Here is a 9,264-nt window from a genome sequence, read left to right as displayed (position 1 = left end):
TGCTGCAGCAACTGCAAATAAAGATAAATTTTCTTGATTTTCTGACAGTTTGGGGCTTCCCAGTAAAAGGAAATTTGGAAAGCTCTCACTTGAAAATGGGAGAAAAGCATAGCTGGGGAAATCCCTTTAAATAACTCATGTTTCAGAAACCCAAAGAAAACAGTGCAAAGGACAAAGCTGCTTTCGTGATCTAGTTTATTAATAAGCATTGTAATTAACAAGACAACATGCTGTACAGAAACCTGAAACAGAACTACTGCAAATTGACTGGACTCCAATGCTGCTGGACTGGAGTACATGGTGTCCAGCTGCATCAATTGCAGAGTGTGGTTAGGGCTGTTTCAATACACAGACACACACTGCTCACTCTCAGATCCTGTAGTATGCCACACAGCAGGGAGATTTCCCAGAAATACAAACTCAAATATTTACAAGAAGTCGTCAATCTCTTTCTTCACTAGGGATAACATAAGTTATACACAATTTTCCTATGTATACCAAATAAAATCTTTGCCTTCAACTTTACTTTGTGTCTGCACAAACCAATTCCTTCCCTTTTATTTACCCAGCTAAATCAGGGTAGTAAACTGCAGTGTGATCATTTAATTGCTTCTCATTGATTAAGGGTCGGTATTCAACCTGCAAAAGGAAAACATGAGAAATCAAATAAAGCCAAGCTTAAATTTTCTAACTTTAAAACCTCAGCTTGACTCCAACAACCTTGAGCTAATCAAGCATTACCAGTGGAAATATCCAGGCTCTGCCTTAGGCTGGGCCGAGCTGGGAGCAGGGGAATGGAGGTGGCATTGGGCTCCTCATGGGTTGCAGCTTGCTCAGGGTACCACAGAGCCAAATTCCCTTCTTGGATGGGAATCCCATCAGATCCAGGCACAGGGGCTCAGGGATGCCAAGGCTGGGTTCAGCTCGGGGGCTCAGGGGTGCCAAGGCTGGGCTCAGCACCCCAGCACTGATGCTGTGTGGAGCTGCCATTCACAAACCCCAGGCCCTATTAGCACGGGCTCATTGCCATGCTAATTAGCTAAATGACCTGCATCCGGCCAGCTCCCACCCCGAGCTGGTGCTCTGCAGGCTCTGCCTGGCCAGGCACACATTCTCAATTCTTCTTTAGAATTAAGTTACACTTCAGAATGCAGCACAGCTCAGGAAAACAAAGAAACAGCATCTCTTCCTTCAAACAGTTTGACTCGGTTCTTTCTTTTAACATTTTTTTGTTTGTTTGTTTATTTTAGCATTGAGTGCTTTACAATATGGAAATAATCCTGTTTGCAATACTCAGGAGTGCAGCAAGCACGAGTTTGGAGGGGGAGTAATCTAGGCTCGACTGTGTGACACATCACTTTGAAGGCAAAGGTTTTCCTTTATTGTTACACAGTATGGAACAAATCTAATCATGTAACTAGCATTTTACTGTATATTGTATATAGAATTGTTTTCTCCACAAATTCACACAAGTAAGATAAAATAAGTTAAATGACTCAAAAAGGAAAAAAAAAATACACAAAAATATACAGTCTATGTACTAGATAAATTATTTATATATATGGCAAGATGTGTAACGAGTCTCTAGTAACATTTTTCCTCTGGATACTGACATGCTGCTCAGAAAAGTTTATTTTTATATATTAGAGATATAATATATAAAAATGAGGGAACAATTTATCTCCTGATAGAATGTGTATGTACACTTAATTGTTCTGTGTCATTTTGACTGAATTTTAGAATATCAAACACATTTTCATGTTTAATGTTTAATATTTATAATCAGACTCATTGTCATAATGCTTTTTGTTTAAGTTATTTTTTTATTGTAGTTTGGTTTGGGTGTTTCGTTGGGTTTTGGTTTGTTTTCAAGGGCAGGGTTAAGTGCTTCTCAATCTTAGGGAAAAAAACCAAAATAATCCCTAAATATTTAAATTAGGTGAAGCTGGGTTTTTTTCCCCTTCCAATGAAAAAAAACCTCGCTAATTCTGGGTCCTTCTCCTTTTCCTATAAAAATCCTAAAACTGTAGAAACGAGTTCTTTGCCAGGAAATTTCAGTTACAATTTTCACCCCCAAAAGAACTGTTGCAAGTGAAAAAACAAGAGGAAAAAAAAGGAGAGTTTTCCAATGGAGCTGCCAATTCTGTAAACATTTGGTACAGCAGCATCTGTACTAAAAACTAAAGATATTCTACTATTCTGCTTACAATAGCAGGAATTACTGCCAGCATGAGTCTAAATTTACACAATTAGTATGTTTGGTAAATCTGTGTAAACTACAGATAAGCTCATTTTTTGCATATCCCTGAAAATAGCTGCCCAATTCTCTCCTCCCGATGTCTCCAAAGCAAACAAAGGGCTTTGTATACATTAGGTATGAATTAATTTGTCAATTTTTTAATAGGCCCAGAATTGGAAATGAGATGTGTCAGTACCCAAAGGATTGTGGTTTTTTTCCAGGATTTACATGCAGCTGGAAGCCAGTGTGCCACATCTTTTCTAAACGTTATTGAAAACTACTTTTTAAAAAATAAAAAAAAAAGGAAAGCAAAGAAAGTACACCATTAGATAATCTGATGCCCATTAATTAAACCCTATCAGTAGGTTAAAAGTGAAGTTTTTTTTATATTTTGCACATAAAATCTAAATGTGGTTTGAATAGATTTACAGTGGGGACAGCGATATATAAAGCTACTTATACCTGCTGGGCACATAAGAGAAGCTTTTTTAGCATTCATTGGAAACCCTCAACAACTTGAACTTCTGTAAATTTTACAAGCAGCTAATATTACAGCATTTTTACACACAGTTTTGTTTATAAATTACAGATTTAAGTTACATTATGAAGCCTACATAGAGTTCTACCCATAGGAAATATTCACACACTGCTTTTCCCCTCCATACAGCTTCGATTGTCTCACTTAATGTAGCAATAAAAAAAAAAAGTTATGCATTTCCTTAAAGGAAAAATGTCTTGGTATGTACATACTGCAAATGATGAAGTGGCTAAAGACCAACAAAGTACTTGAAGGAAATACCAGAGAAAATATGGTTTTTTCATCTAAGAAAGGAAACTCTTCATCCACTGTGGAATTTACCAAGAGAATATATTCTCCATTGCACAGACCACTGAAAAAAATCCTTCCTCTTTAAAGAGAATCACCTTGAGAGTTTTTCCAATAATATGATTAGGGTATGTTTCTATTAATCCAACTTCCATTATCTAGTTCCTTCTTTCTTTGCTGAGCACTGTCAGTCATTCTCTAACAGCTAATCCACAATGACAAGTACTTCTTAATCTAACAGGTTTGTGATGAAGTAACTAATAGGAGAGTTAAACTTTTACTGGATACTTACAATAGGTGAATAGAGCTGTAAAAAAAAGCCGTACACATCACTATTAAATATTCTTTAAAACACCAGTAGCTTGCTGTCACGACATCACACCAGCCAAAAAAACTACCCCACTTCCTACTGTTTTCAGCAGTGCCCATGTAATTTTCAACTAACAGGAACAGTAGCCAAGCAAGCTCAGCAAGACGGAAAAAAGAAAAAAAAGAGGGAAATAGACTTATGGCTTAAAAAATATAATAAGTATAATATTGTTCCTTGAATTATTATAGAAAGGAAAATCTTGGAAATTAAAAAAAGTTGTTTGTTATTTGTTTCCATTTTGGATCTTGGATGTCCTCTCATTGTCACGTCGTTTATTTCACACAGAAAAGCCTAGTTGAGAACTTTCTATTTCATCTATTGCATTCTTTCAGAGAATAAATACCTGTACATTGAGCCAATAAAAATTAAAACAAGAATCAGTTGTCACGTACATTCTCCTTCTTAATTATATAAAAGATAAATTTTAGTGGGAAGATATACCATCCTTCTGAAGAATTGGATTTTAGGATCTTATTAATTCTATTATGTCAAGCAATCAAATGAGAAATTGCTCACTTGATCTCTAAAGCTAAGCAAATGGAAGATGAAATCTATGAATATGCTATAAATTATAACAACAAAGAAAAATTGGAGTAAGCTATTTTTAGACTGCAATATTCCCCAAACTGTACTAAGGAATTGCCTTCAAAGGGAGAAAGAACTGCTGGCAGATATTTGCACTGCATGGCCCATGTAAGAAAATGAACAGGATTTTGTTCTTTTGATTGTTTCTGGGTTGTGGGTTCTCTTCCCCATTTTCTGGATTTTACCAAGAACTACAGTAAACACCTTTCAACCAGGTCCTAAGGATTTAGATTTCCTCTTTCAGCTTTAGGATTCTATATACACAAATATTCACAAGCCTAACGAGTTTGTACGCGCCCGAGGAGCGGCGCTAGGCCGTGACCCTCCACAGTCACACTTAAAGCCTGAAATTGGGGATTTGCCACATCTGCATTCACAGCTGGTGCTCGTGTATAAACGTGGTGCTGCTGCCGGCCCCCGGCGCCGGGTGGGAGGCGGCGAAGTTTGCCAGGGGGATGACCTTGACGGGATCCTCGCCGGCGCAATGTCTTTCGCAGGTGTTGTAGAACTGGGGCCTGGGCCCTGCCTGGCCTTTGTCACTGTCGTCCTTTGGCAGGGGTCTCCCGAGAGTGTGGCGCCCCTCGGGCCGGGCTCCCCGGCCCCAGCCTTGCTGGAAGCCAAACGAGGGCAAGGAGGGGTTGGGCTGCTGGAACTGCGTCAGGGCCGGCGGCATCCAGCAGTTGTCGGAGTGGCCGAGGATGAGGCACTCCTGCGTGCAGTTCTCAGAGGCTTCGGCCAGAGCTTTCTGCAGGTTCACTTCGATAGCTGGGAGGGGGGAAAAACACAAGGCACCGTCAGGGGTGTGAGGACCAAAGCACAGAGGGAATCAAGGTCAGCAAAGCAATCCCCGTCTTACAATGACGGCCGCAGCTGGGGAGGAAAAGGCCTCCTCAACAAAGCAATGCCTGTCCTACAACGATGGCCACAGCTGGGGAGGAGGACTCCTCAACAACAATCCCCATCCTACAACAATGGGGATTCCATCCCATCCTCCCATTTGGAGAGGAAAAGGCCTCCTCCACAAAGCAATCCCCATCCTACCATGATGGCCACAGCTGGGGAGGAAAAGGCCTCCTCAACAAAGCAATGCCTGTCCTACAACGATGGCAACATTTTGGGAGGAAAAGTCCTCCTCCACAAAGCAATCCCCATCCTCCAATGATGGCCACATTTTGGGAGGAAAAGGCCTCCTCAACAAAGCAATCCCTGTCCTACAACGATGGCAACATTTTGGGAGGAAAAGTCCTCCTCAACAAAGCAATCCCCATCCTCCAATGATGGCCACATTTTGGGAGGAAAAGTCCTCCAGGTGTAGAGCTTCAGTGGAGGTTCAGATGTTGGGGCCCACAGCGTTGTCACACCATCATTAAAGCTTTATAATAAGCCCTTATACACTGGATTTTCTAGAGCATAAAACTGTTCAGGTTGGAAAACACTTCTAAGACCAGTGAGTTAAACCATTAACCCAGCATCACCCTGTTCACCACTGAAAAAACCCCAAGTGCCCCATCCACCCACTTGCTGAACACTCCAGGGATGGTGAATCCACCACCTCCCTGAGCAGCCTCTTGCAATGCTTGCTGACCCCTTCAGGGAAGAATTTTTTTCCTAATGTCCAAAATAAACCTCCTCTGGCACAACTTGACCATGTCCTCTGGACCAGTCACTAAACGTAATTAATGACAGACCTAAAAAAATATTTTCACTCCTTGTAATTGCCATATCTGTAATAAAGCTAAACAAATTATAAAAGTTTATTGCCATTACTTTAGATATTTGCATAGAACTACTTGAAAGGAAATAATTTTTGTTTTTTTAATATTCACCTAAAAATGGATATTTTATTGTTTTCCTTTGTTTAAGGTAAAAACCCCTAAATTGGGCACTAGCCAAAGATGGTCCATTGGCCTCAAAGATGCACTCAGGAGTTATAAGAATGAAAAAGCATAACAGCTATTTTAAAGAGAATTGATTTCTCCATGCATTCAATACTGGACACCTTGAAAAATCAAAGAGTACTAGCAAAAGAAGATGTAACCTCTATATTTTTCTAGTAATCAAAGCAGATTTCGTCAGTAGATGCAACGTTTTTGCCTTTGAATAAGGATTGTATATAAATATATTGTATTGTATTGTATATAAAAGGATTGATATAAATTGTAATTTGTTCAAAGGCAAAATAAACTACTAAATCTGAAAGATGTTCATACGTAATACATAAATATTCTTGATCTGCTTCATTTAAATTGTGGCTTTAGCATGGTAGGCAAATTAAAAATTCATAGAATTAAATATCTACACATGATTCCTCAAAATAGTTTTAATATTGCAAGAGTTAATTTTATATTCTCTTCCTGTGTACGTGGTTAAATACATCAGAAGTGCAGAAGAATATCTGATTGGGTATTTCCTTGGGTTTTCTTCATAAAACTTCCCAATGAAAGGTACATACACATTTTTAATACCTGTCTTAATGAAAAAGGCATTTAAAATTGAATTCTGGCTCATAAGCACTGGAGAAGGAATGCCACAAAAAATATTTATAGCATTGAGAGTGCTGAGTAGGAGCCTCCCACCCTCTGAGCTTTATGTTTAAACAGATGCTGCATTTCTGTTTTAACAAATATTTTGCATGCTGAAATCTGTGTAAAGCTGCAGAGCACAAACACTTATTTCCATGTTACATCTCAATACAAAGGAATTAAGTTTTCCCTTCAGGCATTGAAATATATAGTGCTGCTGTCCAAACCAGGATACATTTTTTAAAAAATCTACCATTTTTAAGAAGACAGCTGGTTGCTTGTTATGTCATGAATGCTCTGTTCTTGATTATTTCTCCTTCAGGATGCTGTGCGTGTCAGTTAGAGGAGTGATTGTTTATAAATGGTATTTTGGTGTATTGCTGGCATTTCAACATGTCCTCAGTCATTTTGATTAAGTATTTTTCAGTTTAATCCTGACAAAGCTTTGGCACCTTGCTGCTGCAATACTAATCCAGTTTTGATGGGCAGTAGGAGACATAAATATGGAAATAATTCAGTGGAGTCTATAGTTACTGCAAAAAAGAAAAGTTTTAGTGGTAGATTAGTCTAATCTTTCTGTGTCCTACTATCTGCTATTAGAGACATAAATTTAAGTATATACAAGTCTTTTAAGCTCTTTAATTATCCAGGTTTCTTCTATTCTGATGAAGGCAATCCACTGAAATCAGGTGCAACCTTGACAGAGAGTGGAGTTATCCCCATTTTGTAGAGAAACTGATCTTTTTTTGCATTAATTAAAAAAAAAAAAAAAGAAATTTAAAATGCTATTAACTCAGTTAAAAGGTGAAACACACAATTATTTATTTGGAAATGATACTTATTTGTTCTGAGCTCTTCACAGCAAGTGGTTAGAACACTTCTGCTGTACCATTTTTCTCAAACTACAGTGTGAGAGTACACAAAGCTGAAACAGCAAAAGGAAGCATTTGACAATAAAAATCTAACATTTAACATTGACCAAGGCAACCGTGGAAGGAAAAAGGTCACAACTAAAACAGCCTCCACACCATTTCAAAGATCAGGACAGTAATTTTGTGCCACGTGTTGTCAGACTACCTGGAGACTTGGAACACGTTGCCATGTCAAGAATAAGAGTATTGTTAAAGTTACAGTCTTGCTTATTCTATTAATAGGGAGATATTTTAATCTGAGTTTTGGTTTTATTTAAAAAAATAATAAAATAAATGAAAAAAAAAACACAAGAAAGAAAACCCCAAAGCTTTATAATTATCCTGGACACAATCCTAAGAGATGAATTAAAATTATTTTGTTTTAAAGTTGGGGTTTTCTAATACAAAAGTCATTTGCATGCAGGATTGTTTAGAAGAAACAGCTTTTGTAGAAGTCACAGTCTTTCTTTTACTCTTGTTTCAATATTGTTGTCAGAGTATGCTTTCATCAGTGCTTATGGTTAATATCATGTAAAATGTACAGTGTGGCATTGTTCACAGGGTCCCAGGGTGAGGGAAGAGATGAGAAAGTTGACTCCATGGTTCAGAAGGCTGATTTATTATTTTATGATATATATTATGTTAAAACTATACGAAAATAATAGAAGGAAGGATTTCATCAGAAGGCTGGCTAGGAATAGAAAAGGAATGAATGACAAAGGTTTGTCTGTGACCCAGACAGTCTGGACAGCTGGGCTGGGTCTGGCCATTGATTAGAAACAACCACAGAGACCAATCCCAGCCCCACCTGCTGCACCCACAGCAGCAGATAAGAATTGTTCACAGTTTGTTCCTGAGGCCTCTCAGCTTCTCAGGAGGGAAAAATCCTAAGGAAAGGATTTTTCATAGAACATGTTGGTGACAATAGAGTTTTCCTTAACTTTGAAAAAACCCTTTTCTAAGTCAAACAAACAAACAACTTCCCTCTCCCACAAAGCAGTGACTCTTGGAAAACAACTCAAACTAGAGCAAACTGTAGGAAAATGAATATTCACCCAGCATTATCTATTTTTTGCCTGCTCTTCCAGGCCAGGCAATAGATCTCCTTTTTGTCCAACCCATTCTCTGTTTTCCTGACATATCATTCCAGCCCCACTGTGGGATATGTGGAGCTCACTGTCCAAGGGCTCCTTTAGCAGAGGCTCTGCACATTGACCACGGCACCTTCTGGCTGCTTCTCTTTAAGCTCCCTTCCCTTTTGTTTCTTTGCAAGTCATTCTAAATGTGGGTGACAATCAAATATTCTGAAAGTTTCCCTCTCATTCCAAAGCAGTGGTGCAGGTGATTATTCTGCATAGTCTGATAAGTAATCAGGGGAAGGAAACACCTCTGACACCTGCCTCTACCCATCAAGGAAGAGAAAGTTCCAGCTGTCTCTGAATATATTCACAAGAAATGATGGCTCTTGCAAGTGAAATTCAGTGTCTGGTACCATCTTCTCACACAAGACATGACAGGTTTATAAATGGAAATAGGAGTTTGCATATTCCCCACATATTATGAATAAAGAGTACACTCCATTGAACTCTTAGCAGTCTGACTAATTTCTTACTTCACTCAGTTATAAACTCTAAATTTTAGGTATTTTAGATATTTTTTTTCCATACTACATGGAGACTCTTCAAATATGACATACAAATAATACAAAAGAGAATTTTTAATTCATATGATAGATCACACTCATGCACATGTGAGTTTACCACTTTGATTTGAACTCCAGGTTGTTTTAGGAATGATTTTTTTTTAATTAT

At 38.3% G+C, this 9,264-nt stretch overlaps 1 protein-coding gene across 2 annotated transcripts in view; it reads right to left on the bottom strand.

The window, feature by feature from the left end:
• Positions 1-204: 204 nt before the first annotated feature.
• Positions 205-9,264, bottom strand: part of PCDH11X (protocadherin 11 X-linked) — a 426,671-nt gene continuing 417,611 nt past the window's right edge. For both annotated transcript variants that reach the window (XM_018914439.3, XM_018914440.3), the window contains one exon: positions 205-4,785. In XM_018914439.3, coding sequence (XP_018769984.1) covers positions 4,394-4,785 — 392 coding nt within the window. In that variant the 3' untranslated portion in view covers positions 205-4,393. The remainder of the gene's footprint in view (positions 4,786-9,264) is intronic.

Source organism: Serinus canaria, chromosome 4A (assembly GCF_022539315.1).
Source record: "Serinus canaria isolate serCan28SL12 chromosome 4A, serCan2020, whole genome shotgun sequence".
Classification (NCBI taxonomy): Eukaryota; Metazoa; Chordata; class Aves; order Passeriformes; family Fringillidae; genus Serinus; species Serinus canaria.
This window is presented reverse-complemented; position numbering and strand designations above follow the sequence as displayed.